A 22734-nucleotide genomic window follows, 5' to 3' on the forward strand; every position below is an offset into this window, starting at 1 on the left:
GGTGCCTGGTCCATGGGATCAGGGTGGAGTCAGCCTCAAGTACCTTGCCAAGCCAACTGAACTGCTGCACTGTGCAGAGCCCTTTCTGATGTGCTGTGCTATGAGCCGGTGGGCCGCTGGAGATGTAGGCACATGAAACTGCAATTCAGAAGAAAACCATGTACCTTTGTTACAAATACAGGGGTACATCCCCACGGAACTTCAGATTTGGTATTTCTGTTTTTTGGGGAAGCCTGGCTGCATTGCTGAGCTGCTGGGAGTACCTAGTCAGCCAAACACCCAAGTACTGCCACAAAATGAGGGTTAGACCAACTTGTTTTACAGAACGTGATACCATGCAAAGGTGTTTGGAGTATTTTATCCATTTTTCTTTTCTCTGTTTTTTTTTTTTTTTTTTTTTTTTTTAGTTTTCATTTGTTTTGTTTTATTTGTTTGTTGTTTCTCCCTCCCAGACCCAAAGAATGGAAGACCATTAGACTGTGTACTCACACATTCCCATTTTCCCCAGATGTTATTGTGACTTCTTCAGCTCCCATACAGCCTCTATCTACATGACCTAGATGCTTTTTCCAGAGGAACTCAACTTTTGAAATGTTCCCAGAAATTTCTGTATCAATGTAGTTCATGTATGTGTTGCCTGGTTTGAAAGTTCCCCTGCCAAAAGAAAAGCACAGAAATGATGCTCTGTGTTCTTTACAAATGAGGGAAAAAAGTGCTACAGTTAAGGCAGAAAGAGAGATGAACTGTGGGATGCTATGAGAATTGAAGCTTTGAATACTATTATAATTTTTTTTCCCCCAAGAATTACCAGTCAGGGATGTTAGCCAAAATTTTAACTTAGAACATTCCTTGGAGAATATGTTCTTTGGGGAACCACAGGGTTCTTCATGGAGAGCCTCATGCAGACCTGAGTCTTTCAGCTCATGCTGTAGAGTATCATGTCTCAGGTCCAGAAGCATCAAGTTCTGTTCTCTCTGCTGACTAGTCAGTAAAGTCTTATACCAAAGTCTTTTAGAAAGTTCTTGGACCTTAGATTTTTCATACATAAATTATATAAAAAGCATTTTTGGGCAAAATTTGTAACAGGGCTAAACTTAAAATATATTATATATATATGTATATATATGTATATGAACTGCACTTTTCATTTAACTTTTTTTGTGTAAGAATTAGGAAGCAATAGCTCATTCATATTTTAGTTGTGTTCTTCCTCAAAATCAGTATTGTGATTTTTGCCTTTCCTGAAGCTGTTGTGTTGGTGCTGAGGGTACCTCATCTCTCCTAACAGAATTTATCCTGAATACAAGGAGGCTGTTGTGAGAACTAAAAGTCACTTTTCTCCCCCTGCTTTGGTTGAAGTCTATGGTGCAGATATCAGCCAGGCAAATTGGTGAAGGCCACAAAGTCTCTATATTAACCTTAGTTGAGAAAGTAGAGGAAACACCATTCATGCTTATTTAGGGAGGTTCTTGTGGATCCCATTACAGGCTTTCACTTGACTGGCTTTTTCAGCCCAGAGCATAGGCTTGGTGGTAGCTAAGAGTCATCCTTAAAGAAGAAAAAAAAATACAGACCAGGAGAGACCAGCAGGCAGATTTTGACCACGATTTGGAGCATGAGGAACTTTAACCACTTATCAGCTACTTTTATTAACAGTGCAAATCACAGTTCACATAGAACAAGATGAGACATGTAAAATAGCTGTGTATAAATTCAACATAACAATGATAGAGCCTTTTTTTTTTTAACAGTCATGTTAAACTTACTTGTCAATTGTATATTTTTTCCTGATCCCGTTAGTTCCAGTCAAGGCTACGTCTATATTTGCCTTCATGGTTTCTGTTCCAGATATTCTGACATGTATCTCTTTTCGCCAGCCTTTGAAAGTAAAATTAAATAGATTACGATTTTAAGGAGATTTCTTTCCTAATGGTAAAAGTTCTTATACATTTCAATGCCTTTCAGGGAAAGTCACTCTTTGTTAAGGAAAGCATTAGCTCTGTCTGATTCTGGTAGCATTAATTTCCTTGACAGTGGTCCAAATCTCAAATCCAATTTTTGCTGCCCTGCTGACTGCTGACTATTTAATCTGCCACGGCAAATACTGTACCTTGCTTTTCCACTTGGCCTCACTTTTAATTTCATAATTTCTCATACTTATGAACAGTTTGGGGGTGTCTCATGGGTAGGATGTCAGCTCTCAACTCTGAGGTGTGTTTGACTGAACTGCTGTGTTGTTAAAAGATATATTAAACAAAACTGGCTCTTTCCCCAGGATGATCCTGATATATGGAATGTTTAGGGGTTTTTCTTATACCTGTGTACAGCCTGACAGCTGTCAGGAAATCCTGTCACCTTCCATGTGTTTCTAAGGCAGCAGCAGGGTCTCCGATGTAATAGCACATATTGATTTCAAGCAGCCAGCTTTGGGAAGTATATGTACTGGCTTTAATTCAGGCTATTAAAATTAGAATCTCTTCAGCTGCTTCATAAGGTTGTATTTGGGTTCAGGCTATAATTTGTGTAAACTCAATAGTTTATAAATTTGAAAGTAATGTATTCATTAAGATTTGATAAATGGCTATTTTCTCTACACTCAAATTAATATTTTGACTTTTTGCTCTTTTGGAGGCATGATATGGAGATTTTGTTTTTCTTAATTTTGCTTTCATATTTTAGTGCCTAGTGACAAAGGACCTCAAAGGCCCTCTCTCATTTATTGCCCTTGCAGTTCATCATCTGTGATGGTTTACAATTTATTTATGAATTTTCCCATTTCTGTGGCTGCTTCTATATTAATCATAATTAAAACTATATTTTTTATTACTCCCTGCTGTTTTGACTTGAGCTTTGCAAAAATATCTTGAAATGATCCAGTTTTGTAAATTTTTGTCAATAAAACCAATGTAACTTTTTTTTTAAGTTTGAAATTTTGCACTTTCAGCATAGCATTCCTCCCATATTCTGCTTTATAGAATTTTTAAAGCCATCATTTAATTAACAAAATTTTAGCAAGGTTTCTAACTTAGAGGTCAGCATCATTTGATCTGTTTCTATAGCTATCTCAGCCTTTCCCAAATAATGCTGGTACTGCATGTTCTGAGCAGACCTGAAACTAGATTTTATGCTTGGTACCGCCCATTAAATCCAGCAGTTCTCTGTAGAAATCGCCACTTTAGAATTCACCACTCAAAATTCACCACTCAAAACTTACGAGCATATGGAGGGGAGGGCCCTGTGTTTAAATAAACCTTTTGCTCTTCTTTTTCAGTTTTATGTAAAAACGTATCCGCATAATGACCCATCAGTGGGCATCCTTCCTTTGGACATGGGAAGCAGTGTCCCTGACGGAAAATAAGAATCTGTTACAAGACATTATCTGGTGTAAATTCGATTCTTAAAGTTTAAGAAATTAAGGTATTTCAACTCAGTTGGAAAAATAGCATAGTTATACTTAGTTCAGTTTTGACATTTGGGAGGTCCTGTAGGAACTGATATTTCTGGATCTTTGGTTATTTGGGCTTAAATGAATGAAAGGTTAAATGATCATCATCACTTGTTTGTTATCAGATTGAAAAAAAACTTTTCCCTCACATCACTACATTGCACAGGGTTGAGGTTTTCAGGTTCTGAATTACAACAGACTTTCAAGTTATTTGACAACATTGATACAAACATGAACAACTTATCTGCAGTACCATACTCATTCTTTTGGGGAGTTTATTGCTTGTTTACTGCGTATACAGATGTTTAAATATGTCTGAAATTCAGAGGCTGTCCTCTTGGTGGTGAGTTCCACCAGGTTTAGATGGACTCCCTTCAAAGAGAGTGTCTCGTATGGCTGACCTACACAAAAGGTGGACCCAGCCACTGCCTCTCGTTGGACTCTTAACCTCTCCCTTTGTAACTGTCTCTATGTTTATATTTAATGGATTTGTTTTTCTTTTTTTTGAGTTTGCTGCTTTTATGTTTTGCATTTCTTGGTTATGGTCTGGTTGAAGGTAGGCAGAGAGTCTGCATAGTTCCCCCTCTATCCCATGATCCAGAGCGTAGAATTTGTTCCAGAAAGTATTGAGAGAAGAAGGGCAGGGCTACAGCCCCTCAGATAAATCTGTACCTGGTACTTACCAGTACAAAAGCTCGGTATGTTTCACACCGATACCCAACAAACCCCTGTGGACTGATAATACTCTCAGCATAATACCGGAGACTTCTTTTATGTCCACATCCAACAGATCTGTATGCTGGGGAAAAGACGAGGTAAAAATTATTAAAGCTATACATTAACATAAAGTCCATGCTAAAGAAACACTTGTGGTGGTGTTTCTTTTTTTTTTTTTTCTCAAAAGCATTTGTAGTGTCTCAGATTAAAAACATGCTAATAATTAAACAACGTCTAAAATGTGAATAATTTGATTTTATAGTAAAAAGTGTACTTATGACTACATATATTTTTTTTTTTTGTGGAGAAGAGGTAGGTTCCAATCTGTGTCCCTATGCTCAAGCTGAAGTTAACAGAGGTGAAGATGCACCAAGGTGGACCTTGCATAACCTCCTGTCCTGTTACGTGTACTTAACAGCTTATACTGTAGCATGAGAACTGAGGAGGATTTAAGAAAACTTTCCTTTGATATTTCAAAGACTGGAATAATTCATACCTATAGTGTTTGTAAAGCATATAGTAATTACCAGGAAGGAGTTTTCATTTGCTTGCCATTATTGCAACATGTATTTGTAAAACCATAGTTTCCACTCATTTCTAAAATGAAAGGTAATTGTAGTAATTATTTTAATTTCAGGGGCTTTCAGTGTTTTTAAGCTCTAGAAATTCTGGGATGATTTGTTCATGGTGATTCTGTGAAATGCTCTGAAGAGCAAGATGTTGGGCAGTGTCCTTGGTTTTGTGAGAATTATTTGAAACAAATACATTTTCCCATCAGTGTGAAATTTATAACCAGTCAGTACAGGAAAGAAGAAAGTGCTCATTGGATTATATTTACAGGTCCCTTGCAACAAGTGGTGGCCTTGAAGTCTCTCCTTTATCAAAGCACAACATACTAAGTTAGGTTGTATAAAAATAAGCTCTACTCTCCTTCAGCATGCATGTGGACTTGCCTAATCACAGGGTGAAGCCTTGGAGGCACTAAATAATTGCAAGCTGCCACAGTTTATAGTGAAATCAGAATTTCACCCCCCTGTCAATACTTATGCCTCTTGAAGACGGACCAGCTAGTGCTGACCAGTGGGGATACATTGCACTTTACAGCAGGAAAGAAAAAATCCATACCAAAAACCCTCTGAAAAGTTGTTTTTCTCTGTTTTGCTTGAAAATAATCTGCATCCTCAAGGCTTCCTGAGTATGTTTTCTTTATAGTTCCTTCTTTAATTCAGAAGGGTCTGTGTTTTTAACTTGAAAAACCTCACCTCTTATGCCTGGCTTACTTTGTGCTAGTGCTAAATTCACTTAACATCTATATAATGGGAACATAATACTTCTCTCCCTGCTACTTCAAAAGCTGTAGAAATGAGTTGCTAAATAGCATTTCTAAAGCAATTCATACATAAAAGCACTACATAAATGTAAATATTATCAAACAGAAGAGATATGTACAAAGTAAGGTTTAACCAAGAGGCAGGAGTTAAGGCTGTCTCTATTTTTGGAGTTGCATGAACAACCAACTCCAACTGCTCATGTTCAATAGAGCTGAACTTCTTCACCACAAAACATTGCAAATAGCCTTGTGAAATGTCTCTGAAAAATACCTATTTTTTTTTCTGAAAATGCAGACATTCTTAGCAATCCGAATGGAAAGTGTTTCAGTACCAAGTGAGTTCATGCACAGCCAGCTTTCAGTCCTCTTTCTTACTAAGTTCTCCAACAAGTTCTAAGAGCGTTTTTGAAAGCTAATTAGTTAACTTGTGACAGGGATTTAAAAATATTTAGCTGTGAATAACAGATGTTCTCATTTCTGTAGGTTAGGATCAGAAGACAGGATTTGGGGGATCTATTGTACTGGATCCCAGGGTAATTCTGATTAACTGCCCAGCTTTCTTTGAAGAACATGAACTACCAATGGACCAGTCATTTTATCATCTTCTGTATTTTTAACCTTGTGCTGTTCCCTTTGAAGACACTAAAGCTGTTAATGACACAGGAGAGACTGTCTAACCCCAGTAATACTGGGACCGGTATCTTTCAGGGGAAAAGGGAAGCTCAGACTTTAAATTACACATTTCTGGATTATCCTTGAATGAAATTTTAACATTCCTTCATGTATGGAATTCCCCCTGAGGTCGGTCAGTCAGCACAGTGGCAGGCTCTTGTACAGTTTGTGATGAAGAAGTCTACATGCTTTAAATTACGTTTCATCTGGAATTTGCCTGGGTTTGTATAAAAGTAAATTGGAGGTTATTTCACAGGCAGCTTTATATCTTCTATTTTTGAACATTCTCCTCTCACCTTTCCCTCCTAGGACAAATCTGATCTATATAAATAATATATACATTCAAAAGGCTTCACCTTAACCTAGCCTTTATTTCTAACTGTAGCTTATAATGAGGTATTACTTCTTTAAAATGTGTTTACCTCTCATAAGGTCATTGATATTCCGAGTTGCAGGAGGTACACGAAGCTGCTTGCATCCTGGCATCTTCTTCCCACCATTCGGGTAAAAATCCAGGTGGCCACAAGTTTGAAGAATCCCTGGAGCTGAAATGCACAGTGAATCAAAGCTGACCACTCTCAGGTATGCTGTGGCTGACCTCTGTATTTGTGTCAGTCTTTGTGTGAAAACTTACCAAAGTCAAAGAAAAGATGACCAGCATGAGTATGAATTATATCAACAAATTTTGCATCTGAAGGATCCAGTCTAACCATTGTGGGAGTGTACTGGAAAAGGGGCCCAGCTGGATCCAAACCTAAATAAATAGAGATATACCTAAGTAATACGATGTATATCTGATCACATACAGTGTGTGTACACTTCATGTCATTACATTTCTGCATTTACTCCACATATAAAAATCCATTTTGTAGTCCACAGCCAGCAAAATAAAAGCAAGCTTTTAATAGAAGGGTGGTTGGAGGCATTGTAAAAGGTACTGCTGGAGGCAGTAAAATGCTGCTGGGTGTTTGATTTACTGTTGGAGAACAATTTTATAAAAGAGGTTTGAGTGTTTGGTTGTTTTGATGGTTTTTTTTTTTCCTATATTAGTGGAAAATTTGAAACTTTGATATATTACTCAGAGTGTAAGATTTGTTAGAGAAATTTTACTTGGTTAAAAATCTATTATTATTTCCAACAGATCTTGGTTAAAAATGTTACCTCTCTACTTCAGTGTCAGTGAGCTGTCTTTGAGGCTAAAGCAGCACAGGTCAGCTCCTCATTTCCTGAGTTGCTCATGTGACTGTTTACTGTGTACACAGCTTAGTCAGGGCAGTGTCTGTGCAGAGGAGAGCACTGACTGGAGGAGGAAGGAAAGCAGAAAACAATGAGCCTTTAGAATAAGTGTTGTGTGAGTGTGTTATGATGCTGTCTCTCTGTGTGGCTACTAACTCTCTGTGTAGGTGTGCAGCATCCTAGCTGTATCCTGTTAATTGTGGCAAACGAGCCCATTGTGGTCTGTATTGTGCGTTCATAAGCCAGCAGTGTTTCTTCAGTTCTTTTAAATTGTGTGAAAGTATAAAGCTTCATCAGCTGAGATAGCTTCAGTACCTGTTATTCTTCCAATGCCAGGTTTCCTTCTCCCTGCCTCCCCTGCGGCGTGTGCTCCAAGACTATGGCCGATGAAGTGAATGTCAGCAGGAGAGTAGCCATAGTCCTTCTGTGAAGATGCATGGAAAGGAGAAACCAAGTGTGTGAAGTGAGGGATAAAAGCCTGTGGCACTGCATCATGGCCCCATGACCAGACCAGCAGGTGACAGAAAGGAGTGTCTTGGGTGGGAAGTTACTGTTGTGGGTCGTGGTAGCTGTTCCAAACCTATCCCATCCCCTCTTACATCACACCTCTGGCAGGCTGTAATCTCTGTCAGGAGTTGGCCCTTATGGCAGAAAAAAATGAAGGAGGAATTTCTGCAGTTATCTCCCCTAGATTTACACTGATTTGCACCTAGAATTTTTTTTTATCCAAAAGGCCAATGACCCCACTGCCTCACCCCCAAAGTCGTCTGTGTGGTCAGGGTTGTGGTCTGCGGTGGAGCTGTTTTCAGTGTCTTTGTCTGTGGCATACCCTCTGTGTGAATCATGTGGCTGCTCTGGTGTGGAGATCCTCCACCACACAGGTCCTGCAGGACAGGGAGGACCATGTCAGGAGCGCTGCTGGTGTGCCAGGCTCAGCTGAGCTTCTGTATGGACAGCCTGACATTGATACCTGCAGGAGAGTGGCTTCTCTGTGCTGTGCTTCAGCTCTTGCAGGAGGCAGGATGTGACCCACAGAGGGATGTTTTAACTGTATTGATCTATTAATGCTCCTCGCCCTGCCAGTTGTATCAGACAGTCTCCAGTCTGGTGTCCTATCCAATAAGAAGCCCATCAAGAGCAGAATTTTCTGAAACTGTGGCCTGTAAGACTTTAGGGACATCCTTACCTGTGGTCTGACACTAAAGTAGGTATTGCCATTTGTGAAGGATTAGAGGCTTTTTATGGCATTTTCAGCTGCGGTATTGAGTACCTCTGTACTTCCTGACTCTATTGCATCTAACGTAAAGGTGCCATCCTGAACACAGTCTTTACCATCCAGCCCACGTGCCAGCTTTCCCATTCCACGGGTAGTGTTACCTCAAGAAGGTTCACCAGGTACACCAGCTCAGCCCCCACGATGCGGACGTTGTTCACCGCGTCGGTGTACAAACCACTGGAGCCGCCTCGCCAGTCGGTCAAAATGCAGTTCACATCTTCTGTGTGAAACATGAACTGGTGGAAAACGTGAGAACAGGAGAACAGAAGCCAACGAGCATGAATTACAGTCGCAGCAGGGTGTATGCAAACAATACTGTGTTTTGCTGTAGCTGGTGACTCTTTTGTGTGGGTGTGTGTGAGATTGGTAAAAACACATCTTCAGTATATTAATTTCTAGTAATACTGAAGAATGAACACATGGAGGCAGAGTGGAGGCAGTGCTTTGAACACTAAAAAGCCACAGAAGATTGCTTCAGTTCTGTTTTCCATTCCAGATGCCTTGGTTGCCTGAAGGGTATCGCCTTCTCTTAATGACAGTACTCCAGTTAGAAAAAGAAGATAGCATGACTTCTTTTTTATTGTCCAAGCTTTAATTCTTCAAAATTTACATGCTTGCGTCATCTAAAAGGATTCATTAACCTGCATTCAAGTGCTTGAGTTGTTCAGCCCCAAAGTTCATATATTTTAACCACAATATTTTGTTTCTACTCTTCTGGCAACGGAACATTTGGATTTTTCTTCCTTGAAATAATTTCATTTTTGAGATGTGCCTAAATAAAGTCAAACCAATCTGCTGAACAAAGTGTTTTGATTTTATCAGATCAAACGCCTCACTCAAACTGCAATGTTTATTTTGACCTTTTGCTAAGGTGAGAAAAGTGACTATTTTTGCTCTTTACTATTGGCAAGGAATTAAAAAAAAGAATTAATGATAGCTTTCCCTGCAGAGGTGAATGCAGGAAAAGGGCACTTAGCTCTTAGCTTAGGCTGACTATTACTCCCAGATAGGAAAGAGAGAGTGGTCATGTGGAACTGAACTTCATTCTCAGGTTTTTTCCCTTATGTTTTCTTTGACTTAATAAGGTAACAGAGATTTAAATTTTATGTGGGAATTTAAGCCAGTTAATGGGGAGATGTAGGTATTTGCACTTTGAAATACAAGTAAAATGACTGTCAGGTGATAGTCATACCATACCCTGCATATATTTGTTATCCAGGAGAGATCTGCTCCAACAAGGTGGCCATGTATAATGAAGCGAGTTTTCCTGTGTGGTCGGAAATTTGAGGCTTTAATAGTTGACGGGATTATGGCAGAAATTTTCTGTGTCAAAAAAAACAACCAACAAACAAGTCAACAAGGCTGTGACTGCTCCATGCCAGTATATATTTGATACAGGGCAGAGTACCCCAACAGTTAAGGTATAGTTCTGGACTCTAAAGAGATGGGTCTTGTTCCTCACTTGTAAGCTGCCTTGCTGGGAGATATCAATAAATCACTTCAAGAAATTATTCATTTCCTCTGATTGGTTGAGCTAGTGATACAGGAATCCTTTGCACAAGGCTTTGAGATACATTGGTACAACATGCCATGTAAATACAAGATTTTATCAAACTTGGCCATAGAAATACAAAGGTAGCATCTTCTGCCAGGCATTAGGTGTTTGACTTCAAATCTACCTATTTTTCTTTCTTTTTATTTTGAAGATTAAACCCTCACCTTTAAGCTAATTTATATTTTATGAGAAAGCCCACCAATGGCTTACAACATCAGAGGCTGTAGTTATTTGAGGGTTTACTGAGAAAGAAGGCATTATTCCCTTTTCAAGACATTCTGAATACTGGGTTGCTTTAAAACTTGGCTCTTACTTATTTTTTGTTTTTGTTTTCTAGTCTTAAAAGATGTTATGTAGTAAATAGCACACATCTCACCTTCAGTGAAAGACTGATTAAAGTCAAAACCTCATAGGCTCTCAGCTAGAGGTGTTGGATGTTTTCTGAGGTGACCCAAACAGGAGAAATCATTAAACACCTCCACTGTCTGTGACTGCCATTTATATTTTAAAAAAATAACTATGAAGCATTTTTCATTTAATGAATGCCAACAACAGAAACAAATTCCACCCCTCCCTCCCCCCTTTTTCATATTAATTAGCTTAATTTTTCTTGTTCTTTGTCCAAATAAAATTCACACTCTCTTATGGGCATTTTTGTTTTTTCACCAGACTAGTCTATAGCTCCACAAAACTGCTTCATGCTGTGGACAAGCCCAGCCCAGCCACCTCTAACACCCTGAGTGTCCTGCTGTGAGCTTTGCCCAGTACTTGCTGATCTCCAGAGGAAAGGGCTGACACTGCTGGCGTCTTTCTGTGTTCCCATTTGATCCATCTTAAACAGCCCTGCAGGCTCCCCTTTTTATTTTTTTTCCTCCATACAGCTCCCAAGTCTGATGTCTCTACAGTTCACCTGATGTGTCTTCATGAGGGATAACCTGGTTCATCTCTCTTACAGAGAAACCTCCAAGCTCTCTCCGTGGTATGTATTACCAAGTCTTCAGCTTTTTAGTCTCTTTTCCCTCAGTCACAGACTTTCAAAAAGATGATTAATATTTGTTTTCTTTTCCCATCCCCATTTCATTCTCTTTTTGGTTGCTTCCTTCTGAAACTGAATTTGGGCCATCAGTTTACTGTAGAGAGGCGTGTAATAGACATACAAAATATCTCAGATGACTTGTGTTAGAAGTCTGTGATTAATATGTTGTAAATATACCTGGCTCATAAGGGAGCTGAAATAAGGAAACAGAAAAAAGATGGAAGGAAATTATGATGGGCTGTTCATGTATCATATAGAATTAAGGCTTCTCCTGGGAGACTTAGGAGCAAAAATATGGGAGAAATAAACCGTTCATATAATTTTGCAGAACGTGTTGTATACTATCAGTATTTAAAACCAAAGCAGTTTCTTACTTGGTGTTTCATGATGTTGTCTCTAGTGTAAAGAAGGAAATTGGTGTTCACATCTTTTGGAGAGCTGGGCAAGCCTGCCAGCTGTCTCCCTGGGATCCCAGACCAAGGGGCGTCATCTGTGAAACATCCAAGCCTGTCATAGCAAACTTCTATTCCTGGAGTGTGCAAAGGAAAACGTTAGTGTTGTGGGAACCTTGGCAGGTTAGGCTGCCACCACTTGCCAAGAAGCTGGCAGGATAGTGTTTATGCAGGGGACACAGAAGGTGCTGCTTCAGATCAGGATGGCACTTGTGTTCATTTTCAGTAAGGGACTCGGTTGTGTTCTTGTGCCTTGTGCATGCAGCAAGGACTTGAACTTCAATACTGATTCATGCTGCAGATACAGTGTAGAGCTCAGCTTGATGAACTCAGGAGAATGCAGGATGTGTTTGGTCAAATGTCTTGTTAGCACAGCTGTCAGAAAAAGACAATAAAATCTCAATCCTTTACAGATCCAGAGAACAAATCAGTTTTTGCTGCAGGCACAGAGCACTCCTTCAAATTAGTCCTGATGTTCCAGGGATTATCTAAATTGTTATTTCTTGTGCAACAAATCATGAAGAAGTAAAAAAAGAAAACCAAAGTATTAAAACAGATACTTTTGATTGCTCCATAACATAAGCTAAACATCTCTCTTTTTTTTTATCACCATAAGATTTTAGTGGAAGCAATACAGTGAAATCTAAGGGGAAGCCTAGAGCAAAGTACAGCTTTGAGAAGTGTGGTCTGTGTGTGAAGGACTAGAGTTTCCCAATTTCTACTGTGGCTTTAATACAATAATAATGCAAATATGACATATGGGTGTTGCCATTAAATGTCATGCTTATATTGTAACACAACGGTTGTGAAATCTCATATAATTTTTATTGCTATTAAAAGGATACTGAAAACAATGAGAAACTATTATTACCTAGTATAAGTGACAGCTCTGTACTACATCAGACTGTGACTTACTCTATTCATTGCTCTGTATGAAACATAGGAGGAGAGTGATATCTACTGGAAATACACCCAGAGAAAGAGAAGATTTGATTGTGGAGCTGCAGTTAGAGACTTCACAAGTGCCCCAGTCATTTTCACAGGGTTCTTTCCTCTGATGCCATTGAACTTTTGGACTGTATCTTTTTATTTCTTGCTGCTCTTTCTTCATGTCCACTTCTGTTTGACTATTCTCTCCTACCAGTAAAGAGGTGTTCTGGACCAGATCTGTTTTCTTGTTTTCTGCATAGTGCTGTAAAGAGTAAGTGCCTAGGCTGGCATTACAAGTGTTGTAGCTGTCCAAAATGTTGATGTGGGTTGAGAGTGTGTACGAGAAACTCTTCTGGAATAATTTTAGTAGCAATTCATATGTAAAAATACCTTTCTAACTCTCATTCTTTGTGGTAGCTGCAAAAACCTTTACCGAATTAAAAAGTAATAGGTTAAATGTGACAAATATATACCTCAGTCCTCCTAATGAAGAAGCATGTTAAATCTTTTCCAAACCACATCTTTTTTTTTTCTTAAAGATAGAAATTCTGGTGTGAGCTGCACACAACACTTTTTACCATTTATAGACTGTATCATCCATGTGTCTTACCTCTGGCTGCTCTGAGAAGAAAAAGAGTAGTGATCCATACTGCAAACATCTAAAGAAAATAAGAACACAATTCAAACATTATTAAAAGTAGAGCCTGGAATTCACCTAAGGGTACCCTTGACCCATTAAAAATAAACAATTAAAATGTCACAGTGGCCACAGGATTACTTCAGGAATTTAAAGAGTTTGACCAAAAAGAATCAACACTTCCTTAAAGACAACCAGATTTCAAGAGGTTTTCAGCCCAGGTTTTCCTTTGGTATTCTTTCTGTTTGCCATGGAGATTTTGCATATGCAGGATATCCTTAAAGTATCTCTTTAAGATTGTCTTCCTGACCTTGACAAACAGGAGCTTTCTTTTTTCTGTAGAGCTGCAATTTGCAGACAATCAAATAAAACTCTTAAAGGATTTGCAAGAACATATTTTTACAGACTGAGGTTACTTCTAGCATTTGAGAGAAATGTTACTCATAGAACTGCTATCCAGTGATTGTGTTTAAAAGAACCCAGAAGTAAACTTGTGTTTCCAAATCATATAGATAGTCTTGAAAACTCATGTTGATTGCTGCTATCAGCCTGGATCTGCTTGATCACTTAACCACCAGCTGAGAGGCAAGTATTGGAGTAAATTGAACCAGCCATTTACCTCAAGGTGAAGGATAGAAAGCCTTTTAAGCAGTAACTTATTGTCAAAGGAAAGAAGATGATTCTTAGAAAACTCTAATATTAGATTTTTTTAGAGACTCCAATTTTATATTTTTTAATTTAGAGTTAGAAGACTCCAAAATCTGACCCTGACTCCCCATTAAGCCACACACATGCAGAGCCCTGCATGGCCTTCCTGACCTCCTCACTCCCAGCCTCCCCAGTTCCCCCAGTCCCCTGAAGTCCACAACCCAGTGTCAGACGCAAAGAATTCATCCCTGTTAAACCCACTGCAGGTTCAAGCTCCCATTTCCTCTCCTCCAACCACTCATCAAATACCCCTACCTTATCACAATGCACCTTTTTTCAGTTCCTTAGATGTTCTTGGCTCAAACGCATCCCATTTTTACCTAAGCAAAGCTCAAAGCAAGTTCTTTGGGTCCACCTCTCTGTTGATTGCAGCAAGCCTTGCAGAAGCCTGTTGAGAAGCCTGGAGTGAAGCAGGACAGCACTGCACCTGCTGTCTGAGGACATGTGGTGGAGGAACACTCACCTCACCACTACTCCACAACACTTGGCTTCCCAGCTGCATCTGTGACTTGGCAGGCTAGTGCCAAAAGAGATCTTGTGTCAACATACTTCAGCTGAGATAACACAAACCAGGTCAGACCAGTTGCTTTGTGACTCCACCTCTTTCATGCAAAGTTTCAAACAGGGTGTTTTTGTCATCCACCAGTAATTATTTTTAAAGCTAAAAAGTGCTGGGAAGTGTGATGTAAACCCTGAAAAAAACACAGAACCTTTCAAAGTTGGGAGCAAGGCTCTTGCCATTGGCTGGGCTACTCTTCTCTGTGTTTCCAAGTTGGGATTCAAGTGACTTGACATCACATTGGAAGACTGTAGCACAGCCCATTTTTTGGGTCCTACTCCAGAGTTTTAAAAGCAAAACCATCCTTCCTGGAGCTGATCCCTCCCTTAAATAATTTACAGTCTTACACAAAGTTTTCAAATTCATATTCGATAGTCAAGTCTACCATTACAACACCAAAACACAAAGTGTTTTGAGCTGAGCTAGCATGTATGTTTGCAAGGTTTAAGCTGTCACCTGAGAAAAGGCAGAAAGAAGACAGAAGGATAAAACATGATAAAAAAAATAAAATTGCTTAGTCTTTCATTTGTTATTTGTTCACCTTGTAGCTCTTATCTATATTTTTGCTAGTGAACATATTACCTGACTTTTCTTTGAAAAGATGACAAATGCCTTCAGCAGGGGAGAATAGTTCCTTGGGCAGATTGTTACTACATCCAATCTCCATGACTCTTCATAGTTAAATTGTATTAATTGCAGTAATTTTAGTTTTTAGTATTTTGATAATTGTGTCTTTTCACATAGTATTATATTGTTGTTATATTATTATGTTGCCACTTCTGATGAGGCTTTCCTAGAAATCTTTGTGTAGTTTTTTTTTCACCCTAAATGATTCTATGACTCTTTGTAGACACAAATAAGAAACTCTTATCTCAACATTTTAAAGTTAAACTCTTTAATTATATTAGGTGACTACTAGATATCTCCTAAGCCAAGGGTGTACACAAGGGGGAGACTCCCTTTTGGTAGAAGTCATCAGTCAGTGGAAGGGATTATCTCACATCTGGCAAATACAAATATGAATTGGGTTAAAGTGATTCTTCAGAGTTCTACGTACAAAAACATTTCCAGACTTTTCTTTTTTAAAATTATTTTTTTTCTTTTTGCTTATCCTTGAAAGGTTAATTTCTTCAGATGCAGATTGTAGAAGAAAATCCTCTATCTCTGTGCTCTATAACCCTAGCAGAAAATTAAGAAGGAAGGTTAGTATATAGCTCAAGGAGTGTTTTTTTTTGTTGCTTTTTTTTTTTATTTCTTCACGACTAAGTTACTCCAGCAATATGTTGAATTATTCATATTAAATGTCATTTGAGTTATTTTCTGCTCAAATAATTAAAGGCTGCTAGAGTGCTAATTGGTCAGTTAACCATTCACTAATAGAATTCAGCAAATGAAAATCCTGACCAGGAGCTCAAGAAACCAGAATTACCCACCACATTATGGAGCCTTTCTGGAAACTGATACTGTAATCCCAACTGTACTTCAGCCCTCTGCTGCAACATGGACTTCAACAGCATGGTGGTGAAGATCTCAGATGGCTTAAAAGATTTAGTGATGTTGCCAATTAAAAGTAGAATAACATATTTAAGGGGGTTTGATTTTACCAATAATATAAACATCGTCTCATGTCCTAGATGCAAAAATGTATTTTGCAATTCCTATAAATCATCTTTCCAGCTAGTATTGAACATCAGTTGGAGCTTAACCTCTCTAGGCTTTTCTCAGAACACATTAAGTTATTATTCAGCAATGTTCATATCACCTTTCAGCAGCCAGCAAGACACCACAGCAATCCACAAGTGCTTAAGACAAGGTTACTGGGAGAGCAAAGCATCTTCATATTTCTGACAAATTAGTCAGAGGATTTACTCCAGCAGACAAGCATGAAATGGGTTTTCTATGCTAGTTTACTAATACCAGCAAAGCTCATCTCTCAGCAGCATTGTTAGACGTCAGCACTTCTGTGTCAGCTTCTAGAAAACTTCTCACTTTAATGGAGTTCACTACTCCAGTATGATTTGGGACCTGTGTAGGAAGTAACAAGCCACAAAGTGCTGACTCTCCATTTCTTGGAAGTTTTTGCAAATTTCTCTTCCATGAGCATGTCCAAGCTCTCCCTGAACTCATGCACATTTCTAGCACACCCAGAATCCTGTATCAAACACACTGTAATTATACAACTGTGAGAAGAATCTTCTTTTGTTTGTCTTGAGGTGTAGTACTGCCAGCTTCATTTCATACCTCCTGTTAATAGTGTGGAAGAAAAGGAATAAGCCATTTTTGTATTTGCCCCCTCCATGGTACTCTTTGGTTTTGTACATCACATTCACACCTCATCTCTTTTCCAGGCCAAGTTCTATTTTTCCTTTATATGCCAGGGAGGTTGGAGAACGACTGCTTCTTCCATGCAGTGGAGTAGATGGATATTAGTCTTTTGCCCTCCACTATCAAAACTAGCATGGAAAATTTCCTCCATCATGAGATTTTGTCAATGAATTTGTGTTTTCTTGAGGGTTGAGGGTGGACAAAGATGGAAGAGGTTCTTTCTGCAGCTCAGAGACAGCTTTGTGAGTCTATTCTAAACACTCCCTTCTATAGTAACTTCTGTAACAGAGGAACTTATATGATGAGGTACAGTGCATATAATATGTTATGATACAAAATAGGATTGCTAGCAATAATTCATTTGAGTTATTGTGCAGGGCTGTTTATGCTACTCTTTACTTTTTGCCCTTTAATTGTGATTGCACTCACTTGCCATGTACTGACCTGGAGACTAAACTTTCTGGGTGGGGACCTACCTAGCAACTTACTTCTGCACATTGTTGGGCATGTAACTCAGTTTTGGGTAGTATACGAAAAATTTTTATTTTAAATGGTAGCAGTAATGCTAAAGGTCACCTTTTCCAGCACATCAGTTACAAAGCCTTCCCTAAGGAAGTAATGCTTTTGAATAAAAAATCTTAAATACCAGCAAGTATTTTTCTCTTCTTTCCAGTCTTCTTGACTGCTGAAATAAATATGAAGGGATTATTATTCTTTTTGTCTACTGTTCCTTCATTATGATCCAGTTTCTGATACTTGTATTGATGCCAGTCCCAATGGGATGACTCATAGAATAAAATACTTCTTAGCTAAAGAGAGAGCACCACAAGTATGAAGTTCCACTTGCTTTTTATTTTAATACTGTTTAAACTAACAGCTGTTGTGTGATTTTTGTCTACCTCCTATGGAAGTCCATGATTTTTTTCTTATACTTCTTGAGGTAAGCCTGGAGTTACCATGAGATTTGATCTGTAATGCTCCTGACTACTTTTTTTTTTGACTCTACTTTTGTCCCAGAGATTAAAGTAATGTGAAGTTTTTTAAGAGCTTTGGCTTCTATCTGCTGTTCTCATAGCTATATGTATTTTCAAGAATGAGTGTAATTAACCATCCATTATTCACTGGTTGCTTCTCTATGGTTATATTTAACACTCACTAGCACTCCTGAGAAGATGGGTGAGGAATGATTAAACTTCCCAAGGAATACTGCAGGAAACATTCCCCTGAGGTTCATCTGGCCTTCTAATGTCTAAATCAAGAAGTGCTGTCTAGCCTGGTCTGTTCTGAACCTAGCTCATTGATCTGAAACAAACCACTGCCATGCTATAAAGTTATTTAATTCAGTATCAGTTTAGAGCTCCTGGAAAACTAGAGATCCATATCCTGTTGATGTAAGATAGCAGAGATAAGCACCCTCTTTCAGTCCTACTACTATTGAACTTTCATTTGGCAAAACTCAGTAACATTAACCTCAGATTGGAAACAATGAGGAAAAAATCACATTTGCATTCTGCTTCTTTTTGATAAAATATTCCTCTCCCTGGAAGAGCAGAAGAAAAGAATTCAAGTAGCATTAGTGAGTTTAAGCTTTCACATTTGAAGACGTTTTATTATTTTTACATAATAGTGGTGCAACTGCTAATAACCATCTAGTTAGTAATAGGTTATGCTTGTCTCTACAGCAGCTACTTGCAGGTTGTAAGAGTGTAGGCTACATGTTTGAAACAGATACGGTAGGTCAGAGTCACTGACTGAATTCAACAGACAGATTTATACCAGGTAAGATCTGAAATTTGTGTCTTAGTAAAGGAAATAAATTTATTTCTGCTTAATTTGTGTCCAACAGCATTCCAAGTGAGTTAGCTTTTCATAATTTCTGTGATAAAATGCTCCGTGTTTGATGCCTACTCTATTTTATTGGATTTAAAATACAAAATAGGCTACTGAAGAATGTAATATAAACAGGAAATTTTAAATCTCCTTCGGCAGGGTGTTTTAAGACCTACGTCTGTTATGTGTGTTGGTCTAAATTTCAAGATGCAAATTAGTTAAATACAGTGCAAAAAAAAGAGAAAGGAATAAGTAAACCTTTGGATTTTTTCCTAACAAATTGCCATTTATTTCTTTCTCTCATCAGACAACTAGCATTAAATTATGGGTTTTGCACTTTTGAAAAGTTAGAGATTATTTTAAGGAAAGACAATGAAGTACCATAAAAAATGGATTTCACAGTTTAATGGGAAAACAGAATAAAGATTCTAATCATAGCTGTATCCCACAGCACTGTGGCAGGCTGTGGTAAATGAATTGTAATTAATCATGGTGAATTTTGTGATACAGTTTAAAGACTACACGAAGTGGTGGGATAGAAGCTCTGTTTGAAACCCTTTGATTTTATATTTCTGAATTAAAACTGGTGGTCATTAGTAAAACAGGAAGCTAACAGGAGATAACTGGGACAAGTCCCTGTCTTGTTGCATGATTACTGAAACGCTAGGCCTTTAGAAGCACTATACTGGTTTTTTTTTCAGTTGCTACTTCAGTCTGAAATTAAAGAAACTTTTTATATTAAACAAATAACATTAGCTTGTGGGATGGCTGAATTATTTTCTATATGTTGATAAAATAATTGTATATATTTATTTCTGAAAGATAAGACTAAAGATAGAGACACAGACATTCTACTTATCCTAGTCCTTTACCAGGTTTTCTCTACATTTCGATCTTGATCAGATCTTTAATAGCCTTACATCTCATTTTTCTCAAATCATTAAATGACTGTAATTGTTGGAGCAGAACACTCCATATTTAAAAATGGATTATAAAGTCAAAAGAATGATATTAATTTATACAAACCATTAACTGCTCTTAGATAGAAATACCAAATAAAACAATTCAATGGTTTCATATGAGGCCTTCAGTGTGATATGTGGCCCAGTTTATGTGGGTTTGGTTGTGATTTTGCAAGCACTGGTTCTGTTCCACCGTATGTCCTTTAACTTCTGTTGAGTACAGGAGGTTCAAGTCAAGGTGCTGTTATGATTGTGTCACTATCTTTAGTTTAGTAACTGCTCGTGGTGTGATAACACCTGTAATGGTTTAATAAAACCAGATATTGCCTTTATAGTGTCCTCTACACTTGTAACTTGACTGTGGGTTTGTGTTTGGCCCTGATTTGTGTTTTCTCTGGAGAGAAGTGGCTTTGCCACTCTGTGTGCAAAGGGATGACTTACCCAGGGAATAAGCTTTTATCATATTTGCTTGTGATATGAGACTGACGGTAAACAGGAAGGCTTCTTTATTTTGCTTTTGTATACTGCTGGTTTTCAGCCAGTTTGGTTTTTTTTCAGTATGCTTTGAGAATGCTGTTAGAATTTTAATAATTTGTGGGCCACTGCTTAAGTAAATCAGGTTTTAATGAGCCACCACCTCTGCCCTGTGCTGATTTCGGAAGATCTCTCAACTCATTTGAGGGGCACCAGCTAACACAGGTTAGGTGATGAAGAAAAGTAACTAAATTGTAGCATCTTTCTGTAAATGATGTAATGAAAAAGCGGCAGGATGGCATAAATTTCTTTGCAGACCAGATAAATCATTATCACATTCAGTATGTGTTGGAAGCAGAAAGCAGAAAACAAGTGAAATTTGCAAAGTTCAACACTGCTGACAAACATCTGGTGACAGAGCAGACAAGGAGGCCAGGTGAAGATCCAGTGGTCTGTGTTCTCATAGCACTGAGGAGGAAATGTGGCATGCAGTGAAGGCTGCTTGTCCCATTTTCCCACCTATCTCATGGCTGTTATCTACTTCGTGCAGAAGGTATAAAGATTATCCCTTTTTGGACCCAATGTGTGGGATGAGAATTTGGCACTGTGTTGTAGGGACAGACTGATGGGTTTTGTTCTCCTTGCCCCTACCCAGAAGGGACAACTTTTGGTAGGAGTTGTGGCCTCAGCTCCACCAAATGTGTTTTTCCCCGGGAGATTATTAATGTAATTGCAGTTGCATTTTAGAGCTCTAGACCTGGTCTGCAGCTTAGTGCACTTAACGCCATCAGTCTTAAAGAATCTGTGTGTATTGCACATGACTATTATGTGCTATTTGTGCATCCAGCTGCTTTTGAATGCAGCTGGATGTGCAGCAACAAGCAGTTTGTGCATCTGGTGTCAGACCTATAGACATGGCTTTAGCTGGTCTACCTATGAAGGGAGAAGTTCAGCCACCCCCAGCCCCTCTAATCTCTGAGGACAAGCTAGGAAGCAAGGAGATTTATCTCTTAACAAATTTATCTCTTACTAGAGTTATCCCTTACTCAAATTTATCCTTTCCCTTCATGCAACACTTCAATTGGTATGCATTACCATGGATAAACTACTGTAGAAACATAAGTGTGCACCATCCCAGGCAGGGATAAAATGGGCCCAGAAATTTTAGAAAGATGGGGATAATGTACTAGAGTGAACAGAGCAATGTAGGAATCAAAAGAAACTAAAACCTGAAAAAGGTAAATGAGTTATTTGAGCAGTCTTGGGAGCTTGTTTATCTCGTGGGCAAAAGGAAACCGACAGCTCCCCACCTCCTAAGAAGATTGTAAATGTAGAAATTACAACTCTCAAGTCAGAGAAGGAGGTACTTAAAACATCTTTACCTTTTGAGAAGGAAATGTGGGGGAAACTGGAAAAACAGGGAAACTGGAATAAAACAGTAAAAAGAAGTAGATGCTCTTTCAGGTAGAATTGAGCAATTAGAGCAACTGCTGGTTGCAGCTGAGAAACAAGAAAATCAGGTTTCCCCTACAGGTGGAGAAAGGGTCTTGCTGAGTGAGGAAGAGGCAGAAGGATATTGGAAGCCTGGAGTATTTCTAACTACTACCCCACAACTATTCATTAATCACTCAATCCACTTATTGGGCTGGGGACATAGACCCCTAGGAAAGAAGAGATCCTCTTGTCATTAAGACTTCAATATTCTTGGATCTGGCAGCCTCTGTGCAAAAGGCAGCTTGTATACAAGTGATGTACAAGAGAGGTGTATTAAAGCGATCCCCGATGGTAGCTCCCATCAGTCCAGCCAGATTAACTACTCTTATTTGTGACCTTCCAAATAACCTATAAATATATGTAGCAAATGCCCAAGATGGCTTACACATGAATCACGTTATGAACGCTGCTGCAGCAGCAGCACAACCACACAGAGAGCAAATGCACATACCTGCTTGGAGCACATTCGCCCAGGAAACAATGTATTACAGGTGTCATGTGAGATAGGTTGGAATGGCCTCCAGGAAGCCACCCAAACCTCCCTGGTGAGTTCATCAAATCCATACCGCTGCACATAGGCCAGATTCTAAACCATAATTTGATCTAGAACAAGATAAACCAGGACATGCAGCTGGGCACAAACCTGTTCCTGCTAGGACTGTGTCGTCAGCCCTGCAGCGGGACTTGATTGACATAAACGGTCCCTCTGACAAAAATTTGCAACCCCCGAGACCACAGTGAGCTACTCTACCTGGCAGCTTCTGACTCTACAGTGGCTCTCTAGTAAATGTCCTGAGCCAAATCCTTCCATTGCAGTAGGGACACTAAAAGTTTGTGTAGATTTCTTAGTAGATACAGGAGCACAAATGTTGATAATCACAAAAAAAAAAAAAATGCCCAGATTCTAAGAACCTGAATATAAAGTCTGGCTGCAGTAAAATAGAATTTACAGAGCTTGATGGAATAACAAGAGAGTGCCCCACAGCAAAAATCACTTTGTGTCTTGCTGGAGGGCAGAAACTAACCTGTGCTGAAGTACTGATTTGCGCTGCCAATACCAATATTTTAGGGTCTGACAAATATAAATCTAAAATTC

General features: G+C 38.8%; 1 protein-coding gene across 1 annotated transcript; it reads right to left on the reverse strand.

Moving 5' to 3' along the window:
* Positions 1-485: 485 nt before the first annotated feature.
* Positions 486-14496, reverse strand: LOC103771761 (pancreatic lipase-related protein 2-like). The gene is made up of 12 exons (XM_008939073.1): positions 14458-14496; positions 13260-13308; positions 11642-11796; positions 9874-9999; positions 8778-8912; positions 7716-7824; positions 6799-6918; positions 6587-6709; positions 4129-4244; positions 3215-3344; positions 1767-1878; positions 486-654 (listed from the first exon to the last, which is right to left on the reverse strand). The coding sequence occupies exons 1-12, from the start codon at positions 14494-14496 to the stop codon at positions 486-488; spliced, it is 1383 nt and encodes a 460-aa protein (XP_008937321.1).
* Positions 14497-22734: the final 8238 nt, after the last annotated feature.

This window comes from Merops nubicus, unplaced genomic scaffold (assembly GCF_000691845.1).
Source record: "Merops nubicus isolate BGI_N331 unplaced genomic scaffold, ASM69184v1 scaffold1924, whole genome shotgun sequence".
NCBI lineage: Eukaryota > Metazoa > Chordata > Aves > Coraciiformes > Meropidae > Merops > Merops nubicus.

Excerpts from the sequence above, each read along its gene's own strand:
- LOC103771761 (XM_008939073.1), bottom strand. The coding sequence starts at position 14,496 with ATGCAGCTGGGAAGCCAAGTGTTGTGGAGTAGTGGTGAG. Across the intron at positions 7,825-8,777 it reads ACCTGGTGAACCTTCTTGAG|AAGGACTATGGCTACTCTCC; the intron begins GTAACACTACCC and ends GCATCTTCACAG. Across the intron at positions 6,710-6,798 it reads TCATCTTTTCTTTGACTTTG|CTCCAGGGATTCTTCAAACT; the intron begins GTAAGTTTTCAC and ends TGTGCATTTCAG.